This window comes from Fusarium mangiferae (assembly GCF_900044065.1).
Source record: "Fusarium mangiferae strain MRC7560 genome assembly, contig: FMAN_scaffold006, whole genome shotgun sequence".
NCBI classification, from domain to species: Eukaryota; Fungi; Ascomycota; class Sordariomycetes; order Hypocreales; family Nectriaceae; genus Fusarium; species Fusarium mangiferae.
Window position 1 is genome coordinate 1,913,158 of NW_024573926.1, and position 20,117 is coordinate 1,933,274.

Consider the following 20,117-nt stretch of genomic DNA (forward strand, 5'->3'; position numbering starts at 1 on the left):
CCTCAATTCCGCAGTTGCAGAATGTCGTTCGATTTGGCTTATTCTAGACCGCGGATTGTCGTGATCGCTGCAAGCGAGGAGGGATCCTTGCGAAGGATGGCACGCATGTAATTGGTAAGAATCCTTTTGCTTTTTTATCTTTCGACAAGTCTAGCTTTTACTAGCTTCTTTAGAGAGTCGGGGGAAAAAACCAAGATCGATCGAGTTTATCTGGGGAAAGAAGAGGAGATCACGAGAGAACGGCGAAATTTTATGACTGGGCTGGGCCTCATTCAGCATGAACCCTTTCACGGCCCGGTCCATCCATTACAAGAGACACATATATAATGACTTATCACGTACATTGGCGCTTCTCTTTCTAGATCTTGTTTGAGACTTTTTTTCCAGCCTCAGGTCGCTGGCAAATGAAATGCTGCTGTTATGAAATATGGGAGTATCGTACGATGTCTGGTTGGCGTGATACCGGGTGGACCGGGCAGGCATCGGAAGCGGGCCGCTGATTGTGACGGAGGATGAGGGATTCACCTCCGGAAGGCGCCGGCCCTTCAAGAATCGATGTGTATTGTGTCATCCACGATCTATATATGCGATGAGCTCTTGTCTATGATAGTTTCAGATATCCCATACATCAATTGATGAACTGTGACATCGATTGGCATGGTTATGTTGGCGTCTCAACAGTTACGCAAAGATCATATCATGAAAAGTCAATGACCAATGCACCCTTGGGTCTCGGCCTCCGTAGGCCGTTGGGCTGCCCCTCAGGGAGTAAGAAAATGACATCTATGCCGCTAGGCGACAAAAAGATTTAGGTAAGTTTAGTTTAACTTGATGTGTCTTTTGAGTAGTTGATTTTGGTACCCTCGTTAAATGTCAGAAGGTTCTTGCTGTCTGGGGGGATTGTAACGCGACGGGGCTTTTATATCCAAAAAAGGCTGCTATCACTCACCAGTTGCGTTGTTTAAAACATGCTTATTTTGTAGGCCTTTCTAGGTTCGGAATGTTACAACGGGAAGAGTTAGTTTTGATACATGAAGGCAGCAAGAGAGTTTCGGTCACGGCGTCCCTTGGCCTCTGGCTTCAATCCATGTAAGACATCTTAGACTGCTGGCTCCATTTGCTATCTTCATTATTCAAATGGCGCAAACAAATGTTCCCAAAAGAAAAATAGCAAAAACAATCCAATAATGCAATGATATGACAATGCATCTTCCGGACCTCAGGGTCTACGGCCCCGCAAACAACCTTCCGGAGGGTGGACCTTCAACGGCCGGGTCAGGGTTTAACCACAACAAGGGTCTTTTCTTTCAAAGACGATTCTTGCATCATGAACAACGTACACCAGTTTGACAATTTCTACGCGGAGCAAAAACGCCGAAGGTTGTACATCATTGTGTCGTGGTTTGCGCAGATCCGGGTAGCATCCGATGCATTGAGCCGTGACTTACCGGTGCCAATAAGTGAATATCGGATGGTTGTTGAGATATTGCAACCTGAAATGTTTCATGTTTGTTCAGTGCCTTCATGTTAGACGATGATGGACGAGTAGCGATCTTGGTGAGAAGATATGAGCATATCGCTTTGGCCCTTCAAACTCTCGAGGCATGGCGGCAAGATGTCTTCCCCATCAAGCAAGTTTGCCATGGCAGAGATTGTGCTTCTTTTCGGCGTAATGATAGCCCGTATCAGTTCCAGAATTACCTGAAGTACGGCTAAAGTTGTTGCTCAGTAAGAATGATCAGAATATGCAGGCTCAGCCGATCAAATGGTTCCCCTCCGCCCCCAAACAAGAGTCCAACATCTCTCGGCATTTGTGAGACTAGAAAATAATGGCGCATCATAGCCGAATGCGGCTCAAAGTCAAAGCCAAGGACCAGCCGCTCCTCAACGTCACCACCACAAGACATGATCCGGATATCCGCCCAAGAGCCTCAAGAACCTCGGTCCAAGACATCAAATCTTATCAATCTAACCTCTAGGGCATCTTGAACCACACTAGAAGCCGAAATCGCAGCTTTGCCACGTCTTAACCCCCACCAGAGCTCAACTAGCGCGGAGAATTCTGCTCGTGAAAGCCTCAATGGTGATGGTGGCATGGAGGAACTGATTGATAAGGAGTGGGGCGAAACGCCAAGACCATGAAGAATGTGGAGTTTCTTACGTACAAGGGGAGATTCTGCGCGGATTATCCGTAGACCCGCGATATTTTGCGACGATGTTGTGAGAGCTTCACTTGTGAAATGTTGAGTGTGTACAGAGTACGGTGAGTAACATGAATTGAATGAAAGATGATTGTCCGAGAGACAATTGCCAATCCACAGCAAAATGCTACGTCTTGTTGGGCCGACGTAACATGGAGATTTGACAGCAAAGAGAAAGAAAAAAAAAGCTGGAGCCCAGACATTTTTCGCTTGGCCTCGAAAGTGGATGATCAGGGGTATTCCCTCCACTTCCCTTCCCGCTGCGGCGCGTTTTACGTTTACGATCACGCGTTGTTCAATTGCCTTCAAATTCTTGGTCACTGCGCCCCAAATCCAACTCATCCAGAAACCCAAGGACAGCTGAAAGAGACCACGCGTAATACCAGATCAATACTGAAATTGGCTGTAATTATTAATCATTTAATTGTCGGTGACGACAGTGCTGGTGGTTATTTGCGTATTCGGTTTTTACGATTACGAAAGAGGAGCTAGGGGCGATAAGATTAAAAGAGGTGACAAGCATCATGGAGGTCAAAGAGGGTTCCATTTTGGACTGTCAGATCGTGGCATGGTTACAGTCGTTTGGCCCTTTTGCATTCGTGCGGTGTTTGACAAAGAAATGTTGCGGTAACACAGTTGGTGGGAGACACCTTCAAGCCCGTGCTGAGAACAATATCTTGACAAAGTTGTATTCTTCTACAAGTCAACTGATTGTTTTGAAGTCAATTGCTTGCATTATGATCGCCCTGAAAGGAGTCAATGCCTTCCCTGTAACCCACGCGGTCGTACGCCACAGCAGTGCCCTGGCCTGCAAGCCACTTAACAGCCGGCCTTTCTCCCAGCGGTGCATACAGACAAGGTACTCATCCGTAAAATCTTATGCTCAGCGCGGAATCTTGCAGCTTGTGGTAATGTACCGTGATGACACAAGCTGCCCGATTGGTTTGTCGCATGCACTTGTAGACCAATTGGCCAGTCAGACTGTTGTTTCGTGAAATCGGTGATTGCATTCTCATCTTTTTTTCCTAGAGTCTACTCTGTAATTTCAGCGACAACGCCGCCATTTTACATTGAGAAAAAAAGAGATCAAAGGCATTCTCCACAACAAGATTAGTTCTCGGCTTTACTGTACCGGTATTAATTGGTCTTGTCGTTTGTTCAACGCTGAGTCCCCTAACAGAATAGGCGTCTTCCGCCTAGCTAGACTGCCTCTGATCCTACGACCCTCCGACCGACAGTTTGAATATCCCTCCACTTTCTTCCGGTCTCCATCATTTCCCGCTTCTTGGACCATCCCATCAATCTCAATCTCCCTCCACACCCTCTTGACCCCCTTTTACCTCTTTTTTCTTCCTTCTCTTTTTCCTATTTCCCCTCTCCCAGTCGTAATCGCTTCCCTTCTCACATCAGAGAATAATCCTTTTCTCTGTTGCCTTGTCGAGTTGGTGGTCGTCGCCTCCTTTGATTCGTCCCTTTTTTTTTTTCTGTGGCTGTCCCCAGCTCAGCTCGGCCTCAACGCCTTGCCCCTCCACCTCCCACCGCGTTTTTGGGTCATCCGCCTCGAATAGTTGGAAGTAATAGGACTGTCACTCAGGGAATGTAAGTAATACATTTTATCTGCCTAAGCCTCACCCTCACTCGTCATCTGCTCCATCATTGCACCCATTTCCTCACTGTGGTGTTGTCAATGGCTACTTCAAATACCCGCCTTTTCTCCAGATCTTTTCTTCTTCCCCGGACTTACACCTGCGCTTAGACCAAAATCAATGTGGTAAACGATATCGACGAACAGCCCTTCTAATCCTCGAATCGTACCCGATATCATGGCTTCGATTCTTCTGCCGCAGCGGTTCCGCGGCGAAGCTCCCGTCACCGAAAAAACTACGCCGTCATGGGCCTCCAAGCGACTTACGCCCATCGCACAGTTCCTCTCCCGACTCGCGTGCTCTCACCCGATACACACCGTCGTCGTTGTCGCCGTCCTTGCGAGCACCTCATACGTCGGCCTTCTTCAGGAGAGCCTCTTCAACACCAATGTTGAAAGCGCTACTCTTGGCAAAGCCGATTGGTCTACCCTCGTGGAGGGCAGTCGAGTCCTACGCGCAGGACCTGAAACTGCTTGGAACTGGAAGGCCGTCGAGCAGGATGTCGTTACCGATGCTGGCTCGGATGCCGACCACCTTGCCCTCCTGACTCTTGTCTTCCCCGACAGCCTCTCCGCGGAGTCCTCCAGTACTGCTCCTCGCTCCCACCACGTGCCTATCCCCCAGAACCTGTCTATTACGTCTCTTCCCTCAACCGAGAACCCGTTCACCGCCTACTCTCAGGACAGCATCCTCGCCTACGCTCTTCCCTACTCTGAGGGTCCCGAGTTCCTTGCTGCTGCCCAAGAGATTCCCAACGAAGATGCCGTCGAGATTGAGACCAAGCACGGACGCGAGAAGAAAACATGGATTATGAAGGCTGCCAAGGTCAACACCCGCAACAGTGTTGTCCAGTGGGTTAGCAATGCTTGGACCGAGTTCCTCGACCTTCTCAAGAACGCCGAGACTCTCGATATCGTCATCATGCTTCTTGGTTACATTGCCATGCACTTGACATTTGTCTCCCTCTTCCTCTCCATGCGTAAGATGGGATCCAAGTTCTGGCTCGGCATCTGTACTCTGTTCTCCTCTGTCTTCGCCTTCCTCTTCGGTCTCGTCGTCACCACCAAGCTGGGTGTTCCCATCAGCGTCATTCTTCTGTCTGAGGGTCTCCCCTTCTTGGTTGTCACCATTGGTTTCGAGAAGAACATTGTTCTCACCCGCGCTGTCATGTCGCACGCCATTGAGCACCGACGAATTCAGGCTCAGAACTCCAAGTCTGGCAAGCGATCTCCCGAGCGTTCCACGCAGAACATGATCCAGTATGCTGTACAGGCCGCCATCAAGGAGAAGGGTTTCGAGATCATTCGCGATTACGCTATTGAGATTGTCATTCTTATCATTGGTGCTGCTTCTGGTGTTCAGGGTGGTCTCCAGCAGTTCTGCTTCCTGGCCGCCTGGACCTTGTTCTTCGACTTCATCCTCCTCTTCACCTTCTACACTGCTATCCTCAGCATCAAGCTTGAGATCAACCGTATCAAGCGTCATGTCGATATGCGTATGGCCCTTGAGGATGATGGCGTCAGCCGTCGTGTTGCCGAGAATGTCGCCCAGGGTGATGATGAGCTGAACCGCGTCAGGGGTGACGCCCCTCTGTTTGGCCGCCAAAGCAGCAGCATTCCCAAGTTCAAGGTCTTGATGATTCTCGGCTTCATCTTCGTCAACATTGTCAACATCTGCTCGATCCCATTCCGCAACCCTAGCTCTATGTCCACCATCCGAACCTGGGCCAGCAGTCTGGGCGGTGTTATCGCTCCTCTCTCCGTTGACCCCTTCAAGGTTGCCTCCAACGGTCTAGATGCCATCCTTGCTACCGCCAAGTCTAACAACCGACCTACCTTAGTCACTGTCTTGACTCCCATCAAGTACGAGCTAGAGTACCCTTCGATCCACTACGCTCTTGGTTCTGCCACCAGCAACCCTGCCTACGACGATGCTTTCCACCACCACTTCCAAGGCTACGGTGTCGGCGGCCGCATGGTTGGCGGAATTCTCAAGTCTCTTGAGGATCCCGTACTCTCCAAGTGGATTGTCATTGCCCTTGCTCTCAGTGTCGCTCTTAACGGCTATCTCTTCAACGTCGCCCGCTGGGGAATCAAGGACCCCAATGTGCCTGAGCACAACATCGACCGAAACGAACTTGCCCGTGCGCAGCAGTTTAACGATACCGGCTCCGCTACTCTTCCTCTCGGCGAATACGTCCCTCCTACTCCCATGCGAACCCAACCCAGCACTCCTGCTATTACCGACGACGAGGCCGAGGGTCTTCACATGACAAAGGCTCGCCCTGCCAACCTGCCCAATCGAAGCAACGAAGAACTTGAGAAGCTCTTGTCTGAGAAGCGCGTCCGCGAGATGACCGACGAGGAGGTTATTTCTTTGTCTATGCGTGGCAAGATCCCTGGTTACGCACTTGAAAAGACCCTTGGTGACTTCACCCGCGCTGTCAAGATTCGACGAAGCATTATCGCTCGCAACAAGGCCACCACCGACGTTACTCACTCGCTCGACCGATCCAAACTACCTTACGAGAACTATAACTGGGAGCGCGTTTTCGGCGCATGCTGTGAGAACGTTATTGGATACATGCCTCTTCCCGTCGGTGTTGCTGGTCCTCTCGTCATCGACGGACAGAGCTACTTCATCCCCATGGCTACTACTGAGGGTGTCTTGGTTGCCAGTGCTAGTCGAGGTTGCAAGGCCATCAACTCTGGTGGTGGTGCCATCACTGTTCTTACTGCTGATGGTATGACTCGTGGTCCTTGTGTCGCTTTCGAGACTCTTGAGCGCGCTGGTGCTGCCAAGCTCTGGCTTGACTCTGAAGCTGGTCAGGATATGATGAAGAAGGCTTTCAACTCAACCAGTCGCTTCGCCCGTCTCCAGTCCATGAAGACCGCTCTTGCTGGTACCAACCTGTACATTCGATTCAAGACCACCACCGGTGACGCTATGGGTATGAACATGATTTCCAAGGGTGTCGAGCACGCTCTGAGCGTCATGGCCAACGAGGGAGGTTTCGACGACATGCAGATCATCTCTGTCTCTGGTAACTACTGTACGGATAAGAAGGCCGCGGCCCTCAACTGGATCGACGGACGTGGTAAGGGTGTTGTTGCCGAGGCTATCATTCCCGGTGAGGTCGTCCGCAGCGTTCTCAAGAGCGATGTCGACTCTCTTGTTGAGCTCAACGTTGCTAAGAACTTGATTGGTTCTGCTATGGCTGGTTCAGTTGGTGGTTTCAACGCCCACGCTGCCAACATTGTCGCTGCTATATTCCTGGCCACTGGACAGGACCCTGCTCAGGTTGTCGAGAGCGCCAATTGTATCACCATCATGAAGAAGTAAGTTTGTCTCGCACATCAAGTCGGAAACATGCTAACGTCCATAGCCTCAATGGAGCTCTCCAGATCTCCGTCTCTATGCCCTCGCTTGAGGTCGGAACTCTCGGCGGTGGTACCATCCTCGAGCCCCAGGGCGCCATGCTCGACATCCTGGGTGTCCGAGGCTCTCACCCCACCAACCCCGGTGACAATGCCCGTCGTCTTGCCCGCATTATCGGTGCAGCCGTCCTCGCCGGCGAGCTTTCTCTCTGCAGTGCCTTGGCCGCCGGTCATCTCGTCCGGGCTCACATGCAGCACAACCGAAGTGCCGCTCCCTCTCGCAGCACCACTCCTGCTCCTCCCATGACGCCCGTCTCGCTGGCCATGACCAATGCCCAGGAGCGATCAGCGTCAACAACGTCGATGAGCGCCGCTGCTATTCAGAGGTCAAAGCGATAGACGAATAACTTTGCATTTGAAGGAGTAGAGGCGAGCGGGTGATAAAAAGTTTACATAGACGAGAACATGTATGAGTATGATACACTACACACATGGTCTGGGATGGAGTGAATGGTCACACAGCATGGAGTTTTTGCATTGAACATTCTGGAAAGATGAAAGTATCCATACATGCATATACAGCCGCCGAAAGATGGCAATATTGAAGATGGTAGTTATGTTAGAGTACCACTTCGCAATTCAATTTTAATCCTTTTTTGTTAAATCATGCATATGTCTTCACCCTTGCCACTGCATCTCCATCAATGGACGTGAACTTGATGCCCTTGTCCTCCATGTCTTTCTTGCACTCCTCCCACTTGTCAAGCATGACTGGCTTTGTCCCTTCGCTGACAATCCACGTCGTATACCCCTCCTGCAGCGCATCCTCGGCCGTTGCTTTGACGCAAAAGTCCGCTGCCAGCCCTACCACAAAAACATCCGTAACGCCCTGCTCACTCAACATGCCCGCGAGTCCACTATCGCTCACCCTAAACGGATCATAAAACGCACTGTACATCTCTACGCGCTCATCCTGCCCCTTTTCGATAACGGCATGGACACGCGAGACGTCTAGCTCCGGAACCAGCTCACAGCCCGGGGTGCCTTGGACGCAATGTGTTGGCCATAACGTTGTTTCGTAGCTCTGGGAAGGATCTTTGGGGTGCTGGATTGTTGTAGTTGATGTGTATGGTGTTGAGGAGGCGTGGTTTGAGGCGAAGGATATGTGGGAGGGTGGGTGAAAGTCTTTTGTTGCGAGGATGAGGGGGAAAGGAAGGGTTGTTAAGTGGTTTATGGGGGAAGCTATTGTGCGGCCGGAAGGGACGGCGAGGGAGCCGGACTGGAGATGTTAGCTAGGCTTGAGTGAGATGAGGGGCAAATAGATGTGGTGATGGATGAGAAGGCGTGGCTTGGTACACTTATACCAACATGATGGTCTCATAGCAAGCGGTCCAAGCTGAGATATGACATCCAACCCCGCGCGTGTTCAGACTGTACATAACGCAAGCTGATATTTTATCGTCCTCATGTCTTTGGAGCATTCCCGCAGTATCCACATAGCTTCGCTTGAAGCCATTCCCAACTCATTCATCCCTCCATGTTCACCTGCGACAGAGAAGATACTCACAGGCGGGCAGAAGTCTTCTTGAAAGTCGACAATAATGAGCGCAGGCTTATACGGTTTGTCGCTCGCCATAATTTCAATCTTTCAACTTATCGTTTGAGCGTAGCGAATGTCTTCAACAAGCGATGTCTTGCAGAAGATGACGATGGAGAAGGGAAGTGATCAACTGATAAGAGGCACCATCTTCCGATCGGCCCCGCTCTTCCGACGGAGGGGTATCGCGTCCAGATAACCGAGCACCATTCACGATTTAAAACAAAAGATTTACACCTCTATCTCTACGACATACCGGTAGAAACACCAGAAATATGAGCAAAAAAAATAGTTTTTATAGGAATAGCCCGATGCGGGGGTCGAACCCGCAACCTTGAGATCGCGTACTCGTAAGAGTCTCACGCTCTACCGATTGAGCTAACCGGGCTCAATCTTGTTTGTTGAAGACGATGCAGGTATTGCGATTCATGGGCGTGACAGGACTGGTTAGTGGTCGACGAGAAATTTTTTAGTGTTAGTGGAGGGAATTGCAGCGTGGAGGGGCAGAGGGGTTATTAAATTCAGTGGGTTTTCAGGGACACCCTGGCCTGATGGCATGTGGAATTTGAGCTACCCTGGATCGTGGATTGAGGCTCTTTGGAAATGGAAATTGAGGTTATGGGATTGGTGTGTCTGTACCAGTGCCTTGTTTGACGCTGACGTTCTTGCTCTTGCTTTTTTTTTTTTTATCTCTGCGGCTTGTTAATTGTTCAGTTCTCTTCTACGGCAAACTGTTGTCACACTTTGTTATCTGTGTGGCATATAAGACGTAATATAACCTCCTACTAACAGATAGTGGAACGTTTTGAGTAAAACGCAGCGATATTCGTACTCGTTTACAAAAGGTGTGGCACATGAAGTTCTGCTTGCTTATCCACTGGCTCAAGCATCCAGGTACGCTCAACTCGCGTGAGTAAGTGCTTACGACAGATCTTGGGTCGACATGCCGGACAAGATCCTGCAAGACTACTAGGTTGCATCTTCCACCTTCAAGAGACTGGACTGGCCACGCAGACACAATACGCAATCCAACAGTCTGTAGAGGAGATTGATGCAACTTGGGGATAAATGAATCAGTTTTATGGCGATGCAGTCTGAATTAAGAACCCCCTCTCTGCAAACTCTCGGATCGTTGACTTAACCGCCAACTTCTTGTCATTATGCCTTAGCCGTCAGCACTACCGCGTAGTAAAACCACTATCTACAATCCTACAAGGATCTCCATCCATGGCCGCGCCTCTTAGTGCATTCCTTCACTCTTTTATCATGGAACGGACTACTCACGACGGAATTCCGTGCCGCGCTTAGGCGCCTATGCACAGCCGTCACTCTGCACCAGTGGCATGCGATGGATTAAATACAGAAGATCCCTCGCTGCATGTTGGGAGCTAAGCAGTTCTTTAGTTTTCTCAAGATGTCGTCCAGTGTTGAGTTGGGCCTTTTGGCTCGTGTGGCGAGCCCACTGGGAATTGCCTCGATTGTTGTCATTGGAGTCATTGCGATTTATGTGATTGACAAGCTTACTGCTGTTCCTTATCCACCGGATATCCCGCTTATAAGAGAACCAAGGGGTGCTCGTCGCTTCAGTCTCCGTACACGATGGGCATACCTGACGGACTGTCAAGCACTCTTCTACGAAGCATACCATGAAGTACAATCTCCCTCCCCTCTAAACTACTACCACTGACACGGCGCAGTATCTCAAGAAAGGCAAACCCGTCGTCATTCCGGGCTTTGGCGTCAGAATAGAGGTGTATCTGCCACAGAGCCAGATGAAAGGCGTACTCAACCAACCTGACGACGTTCTCGATATGGAGCAAGCATTCGCTGAAGTCGATCAAGTTCGATGGTCGCTTGGGCACGAGAAATATGTCGTTGATGCGTGGCAGGGACTTGTTGTAAAGTATGATCTTAATCGTGCGATTGAGATTATCGCGAACAACATGAAGGACGAGCTTCACGAGGTGTTTGATGAGCAGTTTGGTACTGATACGGAGAATTGGAAGAGGATTGATCTTACAAAGACTGTCAAGATGATCGTGGCACAAGCCGCCAGTCGCTTCACCGTTGGACTTCCACTCTGTAAGTCAAGCATCACGCGAATTGTTTTGGAACACTGCTGACGAGCTAGGTCGGAATAAAGAGTACCTGCAGCTTGCGCTCGAGACTAACGACCTTTTCATCATGAACGCTGGTCTCACAGGTGGTCTACCACGTATTCTACAGCCCATAACCGGAACACTCTTCGGCCAAATCGTCAAAACGAAGGTAAACAAGATGAAGAAATGGATCATTCCTCTCCTCAAACACCGCTTCGACAGGATAAACAACCATCCCGTCGAACCGCAGCCGCAGGACCAAGTTCAGATGATGATCAACTACGCTCTGCGCCATCGCCAGCACGAAGTCAACGACATGGAGTCGTTGGCTCGTCGGGTCGTCGCTCAGAACTTTGGATCAATTCACAACACGCAGATCCAAGTTGTCAACCTCATTTTGAACGTGTTGGGCTCGGATGCCGAGTTCAACACGATTGCTACCCTTCGCGATGAGATGGATCGTATTCTTGGTACCGATGACTCTGTGAATTGGACCAAGAGCGGTATTCAAGCTATGACGCGCGCTGATAGTGTCGCGAGAGAGTCAATTCGTTTATGTTCCTTCGGAGGACGCGCTGTGTTTCGCAAAGTCATGGTCGATGACTTCAAGACAGAAGATGGGCACCACGTTCCCAAGGGCTCAATCATCTCCTTCATGGGCCACCCTGCACAAACTGACAACGAGTTCTACGAAGACGGTTTAAAATACGATCCATTCCGATTCTCAAGGGTTCGCGAGACAGCGGCCAACCGCGACGAGAAAGCACCGCCTGTTACGTTTGTCACGACGTCGCCTGAGTTCTTGACCTTTGGACATGGGAAGCATGCGTGCCCGGGACGATTCCTCATTGACTTTGAGATGAAGATGATCTTGGCATATGCTTTGAGGAATTACGATATTAAATTTGCGGATGAGTATGAGGGAAAAAGGCCGCCGAACTATTGGATTGCTGAGGCGAATAATCCGCCTAGTGGTGTGCAGATCATGGTCAAGAGGAGGGAGAGGACGTAGAGATTTACTACATAGTTCTATGAAGATCAAGAGGGGAGGAGTAACTTGAACTGATGTGCCTCGTCAATGCTCCTGACGACCTTTGCAACAATTTTCACTGGTGAGAGTACAAAAGTTGACTACCAATAACTGGACACGGGCCAACAAAACGTAGTTCGTCAGCACGAAGGAGTAGATAGAGCACAATAATTACATTCACTAGCTCAAAGACGGACATCTCCAGTATAGGGTCCGTGTTCAAGAATGAGATATCTCACTCGATACTGCAAGACTTGAACAGTCAAGTTGCGAAGTCTCAGTTGGGGCAGCCACTGACACGGTTGATGGTCGTCAAGCAACCATCTCCCCAATGCTTACTGCCACAGATTCGGCAACCATTGCGTCTGATGTCCTGATAGTCATACCAGATCTGATTGCCCGTGCGAGCACAGGTAGATCTCCCCTGGATGAAGATGCCACAGTAGCCTTGGCATGTACCCGTCTGGGGTCTCCCGCTCCTGACACTAGGTTAGATCCATTCACACAGTTTCTGGTGTCTGATAAGACTCAACTTACCCAGGTGCGCCATAGTTGACATCGTTGTTACGAATCAGTCTGTTGTTGACGGCTTGATCGCAGTCTCTGACAGGAATTGCGCCGCAGAGTCCGCTTCCGTTGCAGTCATAGGAATCACGAGCCTCGAGCTTGCTTCTCGGAACGGGAGAAAAGCCTTCGGCCGTGTTGACGCGGGGAGCAGCGAGGCAGCTGCCCTGAGCGAGAAGAAGGGATGAAGCAATAATGGCAAAGCGCATCTTGTCAAGTTGTAGTTGAGATTCGAGATGGTTGTTTGATATTAGGAACACTGCTGTGAGTGAGGATATCAGAAAGGCAGCATGAGCGGGAGATGTCCTAGTATTTATAGATTTTCATCTCGCTCTAGATTTACATAGTTGCATCATGGACTTCGCATCTTTGCCTGAAGAGTAATGGCTAGACGAGCTTCGTTCATGACTCCCGCGGGACGGGACGACCCAGATAGAACCTCTATATGCCGTGCGAGGGAACTCATAGCCTTTCATTCGTTATTTCGTACTTCAAGATGTGATTTGATGTAATGGAGGGAGGGAACGCCGGATGAGTTCGGGACCGAAGACAAAAGCTCGACCGAGTTGTATCCGCAGAAACCATCCTTGATATGCAGAGCACTGGTTCCACCAATAACAGCATCCTCAGGGACCAAGAAAAATTAAGGTTTTAGAGAACAAAGCTGAAGGAAACTCGATGAAGAGTCCTCTAAACTTAGGCTGAATTACCTATGTACACCTATCTTTTAGGACCAAGGGGCCAAGATCTTTTCGCTCCCGCTGGACTACAAGCAGGAGACTGCAGCAAATAAAAAGGAATCATTCTCTGTAATAGTGTCAACTAGTTTTCAGACCTGTACGTTGATGTGCGGTTATTGTTGAGATGAGAAACTCATACAATCTAGCTTCTTGATATACCATCAACTTTCTATCAATTAATCAATAGCTGGCCCAGATTGAAGAAACTCGTATAGCAGCTAATCTACAACCTCTCGGCTGAAGATCTTCTGAGAAATAAGGTTGCATCCTGGCTCATTGCATAGCAACTAATGCAAATACCCCACATGATTGCTACGCTGCTGAACATGGCCCTTGGCTCCTCCTTCCTATACGACAAGGGCATAAACATAGTCAGAATTGACGAAGGTCCTTCAAGCGGGGGTGATACTGGTCTTCCCCGGATTTCAAGCACATGTGAGATACGAGGTCGCCTCTTACTGGAGAGGATGATACTTAGGAGGGTACCTGGCCACGTCGGAGAATACGACACGGCGAACGGACCATGTACGACATTGAAGGTGAGTGAGTGGCACAAGAGGTATGTGCTGAGAAAGCGCCGAAGATACACGCATACCGGTGGAACATAGCGGTAGGCAGACAATTCTCCATCAGTTAGTTCTTATGATCCGTGATCACTCTCCTAACCGCCATGGCGCCGTCAACGAGGATAGCCGCTGAGGGCACAAGCAAACCCTTTGCTCCCAGCAGAGTTTAGGTATAACTGAGATAGTAAGTAAACGGTATAAAGAACCTTTCATACTGAAAGAACCGCTCGGAGACGCCAATACCGAAGGGGACAATGGTTGGCCCGGCCTCCGAAACCTGGTGCCCAACCACATAAACTTACGGCACAGGAAACGCCTCATGGATTAATCAACCAATCGGAAGATACTCATTGCTCCGGATCTCTTTCCGCTGCGGCAGATACATACGGCCCGAAACTCATGCGTGCCTTGCCTAAGACTATGATCTGCCCCTCAGAATAAGGTGTCTCGGCTGAGCCCGGTCCCGAGCCGCTTCATGAGCTGTTCAGTGGCGTTCAAGACTTCGGTGTGGGTGGCTATGGAGTCAAAATCTCGTGAGGCTAGCGACCAAGAGAACTTCCCGTGAGGATATACCACAAGTTGACATGCCATTCTCGAAAGGTAGGCCACTATTGAAGAGAGATGAAGTAGATATTAACTGCATAGTGTACTGAAGACGAAGAGAAGAATAAGAAGAAAACTAATTGAAAATATCGAGCGTCCATCAAGTGGCTGATCTTGAGGACCAAAAGTTCATATTTCTTTTCTCATGACACAGGGGATCTACACACGGTATTACAAGCAATCCCGTGCCGCCACGTCGATTATCCATGATTACATGATAGAGCCACATGACGTCGTGACAGTCATGGTGGCAACCAGAAGATCTATTTGTCTCCAGTTTTTTTTCTTTTGTCTTTCTAGATCACAACATGTCAAATCACTTACTGAATTGAACGTGAGCTAGAAGTGTTACTTGCAGCTGAGACTTGTGACATAACTTAAGTCAGCACAGAGGACTTGATAAACATGTCACTGAGGGATCATACAGGTCAGAAAATTATGAGCAAGAAGCAAAAAAAGCCTTTTCATTAATGGTGGGTATCTATGTTATTGCAGCCTCTTTCATCATCTGAGGTGTCGCTATCATGTATAATCAATCATCCCATATGCTTCAAATCACCCCAACTCCGCTCATTTAACTCAAACGCGACTCTAAACAACAAGTGTCCAATATTCAACCAGAAACAAGAGTATCCATTAATAATGGAATTGCGGACAGTCCCTCGCAAGTGTTCCAAGGCGAATAATATTGCGAGGCTATCGTCTTCTCGAATAAGACATAGCCGTCTCCTTGGAACGGTACAGTCTCTTATCAACTTTATTCGCATATTGATGAGGATTCACGTGATCCTTTTCTTCACCAGTATAGCTCCCAAGACACCTATCCCCCGTCTTGTTCAAGAGGTCGCTGTTGCGATCAGCAGCAACAGTGTCGACTCTATCGCAGACAACCAAGAGAAAGTCCAGCGCGCCTCGAAGGATAGAAGTGCGTTCATTTGCGTCGCGGTGAACGTCAGCCCTTGCAAGACGGCGTTGTATTTCCAAGTCTTGTGCTGCAAATGGTGAATCTGGATCATCGATTTCTTCCTCATCAGACCTGTCTTGTGTGTCCTCATTGCTATTTTTGCTAAAGAGCTGTGACAAAATGTTGAAGTTGAAATGAGACCTAGACTTGCGCTTGGGCCTGGGCCTGGGCTTGGACTCGTCACCATCGGCTGCCTCGTCTAGTTTGAAAGTCACCTTTGCGCCTTTTGGGGTCTTGGGTGCTGGGACAGGCTGAATAGGACTGTCTTCCTCGGTTCTATCAAGAACTGTGCCGGCCAGAGAAGAAGTTGGCTTGAGACAAGACTTTCCAGGTAAGAGAGTGGCATGCTTGGGTTGGTTGACTGGTACCTGGGGTTTGGACCTGCTACCCATCTTGAAGGCACTCATGCAGGAAGCCATGCAACCCATGGTACCAGTCTTTTCTCTCTTGACAATTTCGGCATCTTTTGTGGAATTTGCCCCAGTAGGAGAGAATACTACTGTCTCTCTAGCTTCGGGAACTAATTCATCCTCAATGTTGCATAGAACAGCAGATTGAGGCTGGGCTACCGAGTTGGTGATAGTGACCACGCCAGACTTGACTTGCTTAATGTCAAGAGATTCCATAACTGAGCGGGGAGTCACGCGCCAGACAGCCTGACGTGCCAACTTGGCTACCTCTTCTTCCTCAGAATTGATACCTCTGACAATGGAAGCAGTGGAATCCCTTTCGGTCTCCGAGCTCTCCCCAGAAGACGTCTCTTCGTCTTCATTCTGGGCTTTATCAGGCTCATCCTCTGACTTGTTTGCCACAGTGCTGAGTCTTGCCATCAAATATTCAGGCTCGACACCAGAGGTAGAGTACTCTCCCGTCCAACCAAGTTTAGACATACTGGTGATAGGGGTACCAGGATCGGACTGAGAGTATTCTCCTGTCCAATCAAGCTTAGACGTCCCATTGACGGGGGTACCAGGATCGGAGTATTCTCCTGTCCAGCCAGATTTAGGTGGTGGTTTGCTTGAAACAGAGATGCCACCACAGTTCTCAACTGAAGTCTTGGGAGGAGGAGGAGAGGGAAAAGAAATGCCAAAGATGGTGTTGCTTCCAGGTGTTGCATCAGTGTCTCCTTGTTCAGATGGTGTAACAGATGTCTGGGATGATTCAGATACAGTAGATGCTGACGTGGACACAGATGGTGTGATAGAAACTGTGTTCTGTCGTAAAGAGGATGCCAGTTGGAGTGGTAGATCAGAGCTGACGTTGAAATCCTCGGCAACCCCAAGTGGGTTGTTATTGGTGATAGTTGTGCTAGACATTGTGACAGGATGTAAAGCGCAGAGCTGTAAGGTTTGATGAGGTGATGAAGAGTAGTAGAGAGCGAGATCGATGAGTGTAGTGCCGAAGAGACAGATAAAGTAAAAGAGAAGTCAAGTAGCGGATGATCCAAGACTTCAGTAAGCGGTGCACACAATTTGAAAGATAGCAGCGAGTTGAGATTGAAGGACAAATTTCAAGAGTGCTTGCAGTATGCTTGGAAAATGTGTGTGATGCTAAGGAGAAGTTTCCGAGGGAAAGAGTGGCACGAAGAGGGAAAATTTATAGACGAAGGGGATCTGAGTTCTACAGCTGTGCCCTTAGCCCTGATGGTATCTAAGAGGCGGAATTGAGAAGCATAATGGTTAAGTTTGTGAACAGGCTACTACGTGTCGAATGAGAGGCCGAACAGATATGTCACGAATCAATATGATAGGTCAATTTGGGAAGTTTCTTTAATACGTGCACGCTGCGGTCGATGGTGCCAGAGTATAAGAAAATACGCCAATAAGACAATACTATTTGGAAGAACATGATAAGGACCAAAGAAGCACAAGAGTCAGCCCGCTTTGTTTTACAAGAGAGGAAACGAGAACAATAGGGATGTGGGAGTCCGTTCTCTTATACAGCTTCACCTTAAGATCACGAGTGTCATGATGCCTTTGTACTGAGAGTTCCGATCCTCTGATCGGTGTAAACCTTTCACATAGTATAGAAGCCACGGTCATGAGTCACTAGCAAAGTAACATCGAAGTATCTGTGGGTGAAGTAAGTACAGAGGGGTAGTTCCATGGGTAGGACGATCATATAGCGTTCCTATTGTTACAAGTCGTGGAGCTAGACGAGATATGGGACGAATGCGCGGAAGGTTTCACGCAGAGAGCGTGACCAACATCAACGAGGAACACATAAATCGAAGTCTCAAGACTCTGAGAGAGCATATTGCTTGGCTGTGAGGGTAGTAAGTAAGTTACTTTCTTAAATTATAGTTGTGATTGGTCGTTGCCTAAAGGATAATTGACGGGTCATAAGTTGATAGGACAGCTCTCCCCTACTGCACAGCCCCTCCTACTTCACCAAAACTAAACAGAGAGGGCACCAGAGTAAGAATCAGATTCCTTTTCACTCTGTTAAAGTAGACGTAACGTGGCAAACCCTTAGTTGGGGTGAACAATCTGAGGCTCTAAGTTTGTGGGAGCCTCGTCGTTTGGCGTGTATACAGTCTAATTGGGCACTCGTTTTTCATCCAATTACCGGTGAGATGGCCGAGTTGGTTATGGCGCCAGGTTAAGGTTAACCTTAACACCAATTTCCTGGTGGAGCAATCCTCCTGGGTTCGAGTCCCAGTCTCATCAAGATTTACTTTTTGCGTTGTATTCCTTTTTACATCATAAATCACATCTATTGTATTTTTTATCTACTAAGTGTCTATAGAGCTGCGTTTTACCGAAATTGGTTTGAGACGAGGACTTCTATGACTTTAAGTATCTATCCCCAAGCTTAACCTTCTCCTCCCACTGTTCATCGATCGTGATTTGTTGTCGTCTCGACATGCTTTCACGGTACCTTCTGAAAGATTCTTGCTGATCACGCCATCTTCTCATTTCTTTCCCGACGAATGAAGAGATAACATCTGCGCACTCAGAAACCTTCTCCATGGGTATCAAGTGGCCACAGTCAAGAGTTTCTTCATGAACTCTACCAGCAGCTGCGCCTCCGCTGCCCCCAACTCCCGTGCCTGTCGTCAGCATTTTCTCCTGTCGTCGTTCCGGTGATGAAAACTCTGATTGCTTTCCGAAGACAAACAAAGTACTTGGTCGAAGGTCGGATAGGTGGCGAAATATCTTTGGTGGCTCTGGGCGATGGAATGGGTACTCAGGACAATCTTTATTCTGTTCTGCGTCTTGATCGTTGGATGGTTCCCAGTCTCTTGCTAAGTATGTCGGTCGAACGAAGCTGAAGAGCTCTTGGTGCTTTGACGTCATGAGAGTAACTCGCTCATCTGGACTTGAACCCTCTTCTTTCGGATAAATATCAGTCGGAACATCTCGAAGCCCATGTTCTATCCAAAGGTCAAGAACACGAGGATCCCAAGACTGAAAAAACTTGCTCTTCTTGAACCTTGCTACAGCATCTTCTCTTGATGGCCAGATATCTCGCCTCTTTGTAGAAAGACCGGCCAGGGAAATGCTTGGGTTTGGAATTTGGATGATGGGGTCAATAAGTACTAATGAGTCCAGGAGCCGAGGGTGCCAGAGTGCTAGCTGTGCCCTTTCTTAAGTTAGAGGTATTTTCCAAGTGTACCAGTGTCAGTGATAGCTACTTACAGCTGAGTTCCACCCATACTATGTCCAATACCGACGATGGGATGAGGAATGTCTCGTTGATGCTGGTTGATGAGATTCATCAGATCTCTTGCGTGGTCAAACCAACTTACTATGAGATGTGAGTCATGGCAATGGTTCCTAGTAGAGATTATACTCACGATCATTGCCGAGCACCCTTTGGTTCATAACCCCTGATTGACCTTGATTCCATACATCCGCAATCCATATCGATCGTATCCTAAGATCTTGTTGTCTTGCTCGGTCATACAGCTCATCCCACATCGGCTCATATAGTTCCTGACAAGTCAGCTAGACTTTTATACTTAGATCATATAGCTTCGCTACCTTTGGAAAACCATTTGCATGAGCACCGATAATTGTCACATCACCAGGTTGAGGACTGGGGTTGTCGTGAGGGACGTATTGCTTCACCGCAAGCTTTGGTATGTCTTCATTGCCATTTGCCGTCTCAGCGAGATATTCCCTTGAATGACTGCAGTCAATTGTATGCTCAACAACCCGATAATTCGACGGCGTTGACAAATATCTGGCTCGGTTTGTTGGCAAGATATGCCGCCTGATGTACGACGCCCGAAGGTAGGGACGTAATATGAGCCTAGACCACATTGAATTATTAGTTTGGCAGTATCCTAATGAAGGACCGCTAAAAAGCGAAATGCGACGTTGATATAACAAACTGACGGTCGTTGAAAGACATTGGTTGTCTTACATAGGTGGTCCAGCGGAGAGAAGATAAGCTATTCCAAACAGGGTAAGGAGCTAACGCCGACCTCGGTAGCTCGGTTAGGATCTACGCCCTTCTTGTCAAACACAAGATCTACAGGCTTAAGCCGATGATACCATGCTTGTCACGCCCTTTGAACGGAACTGAATCGAAATGCAAGAGAAATTATCACTCACATCATAGTCTGTAGACTCCTAGGGCCTATCTTCAAATTTACACAAGCTTCCTGGCAAGTGATAATGGTGACTGCAAATCTTTATGATTCTCTGGGTGCACAAACACAGGGAGAGCTTCGGGTTTCCAGGTTTTCAATCTCATGTATGACCCCAAAACTAGTCAAACTG

At 48.6% G+C, this 20,117-nt stretch overlaps 6 protein-coding genes and 2 non-coding genes across 8 annotated transcripts; 3 read left to right on the plus strand and 5 right to left on the minus strand.

Annotated features, from left to right (window-relative positions):
• Positions 1-4,024: 4,024 nt before the first annotated feature.
• On the plus strand, positions 4,025-7,623 carry FMAN_03361 (putative 3-hydroxy-3-methylglutaryl-coenzyme A reductase; the record flags this gene model as incomplete). Its single annotated transcript, XM_041832170.1, has 2 exons — positions 4,025-7,185; positions 7,233-7,623. The coding sequence occupies 2 exons, from the start codon at positions 4,025-4,027 to the stop codon at positions 7,621-7,623; spliced, it is 3,552 nt and encodes a 1,183-aa protein (XP_041682661.1).
• A 265-nt stretch (positions 7,624-7,888) lies between these two features.
• FMAN_03362 (uncharacterized protein) lies at positions 7,889-8,860 on the minus strand (the record flags this gene model as incomplete). The annotated part of the gene is made up of 2 exons (XM_041832171.1): positions 7,889-8,503; positions 8,792-8,860. 2 exons carry the CDS (start codon positions 8,858-8,860, stop codon positions 7,889-7,891), a joined length of 684 nt encoding a protein of 227 aa, XP_041682662.1.
• A 266-nt stretch (positions 8,861-9,126) lies between these two features.
• On the minus strand, positions 9,127-9,209 carry tRNA. Its single transcript is given in 2 exon segments — positions 9,127-9,162; positions 9,173-9,209. It is a non-coding gene; the product is annotated as a tRNA-Lys (tRNA).
• A 1,026-nt stretch (positions 9,210-10,235) lies between these two features.
• Positions 10,236-11,932, plus strand: FMAN_03363 (uncharacterized protein; the record flags this gene model as incomplete). The annotated part of the gene is made up of 3 exons (XM_041832172.1): positions 10,236-10,472; positions 10,519-10,903; positions 10,953-11,932. 3 exons carry the CDS (start codon positions 10,236-10,238, stop codon positions 11,930-11,932), a joined length of 1,602 nt encoding a protein of 533 aa, XP_041682663.1.
• Positions 11,933-12,227: 295 nt separating this feature from the next.
• On the minus strand, positions 12,228-12,723 carry FMAN_03364 (uncharacterized protein; the record flags this gene model as incomplete). The annotated part of the gene is made up of 2 exons (XM_041832173.1): positions 12,228-12,429; positions 12,488-12,723. 2 exons carry the CDS (start codon positions 12,721-12,723, stop codon positions 12,228-12,230), a joined length of 438 nt encoding a protein of 145 aa, XP_041682664.1.
• A 2,396-nt stretch (positions 12,724-15,119) lies between these two features.
• Positions 15,120-16,703, minus strand: FMAN_03365 (uncharacterized protein; the record flags this gene model as incomplete). Its single annotated transcript, XM_041832176.1, has 1 exon — positions 15,120-16,703. The coding sequence occupies one exon, from the start codon at positions 16,701-16,703 to the stop codon at positions 15,120-15,122; it is 1,584 nt and encodes a 527-aa protein (XP_041682665.1).
• A 1,253-nt stretch (positions 16,704-17,956) lies between these two features.
• On the plus strand, positions 17,957-18,056 carry tRNA. The gene is given in 2 exon segments: positions 17,957-17,994; positions 18,013-18,056. It is a non-coding gene; the product is annotated as a tRNA-Leu (tRNA).
• A 117-nt stretch (positions 18,057-18,173) lies between these two features.
• Positions 18,174-19,655, minus strand: FMAN_03366 (uncharacterized protein; the record flags this gene model as incomplete). Its single annotated transcript, XM_041832177.1, has 4 exons — positions 18,174-18,972; positions 19,029-19,137; positions 19,187-19,337; positions 19,374-19,655. The coding sequence occupies 4 exons, from the start codon at positions 19,653-19,655 to the stop codon at positions 18,174-18,176; spliced, it is 1,341 nt and encodes a 446-aa protein (XP_041682666.1).
• Between the last annotated feature and the right edge of the window lie 462 nt (positions 19,656-20,117).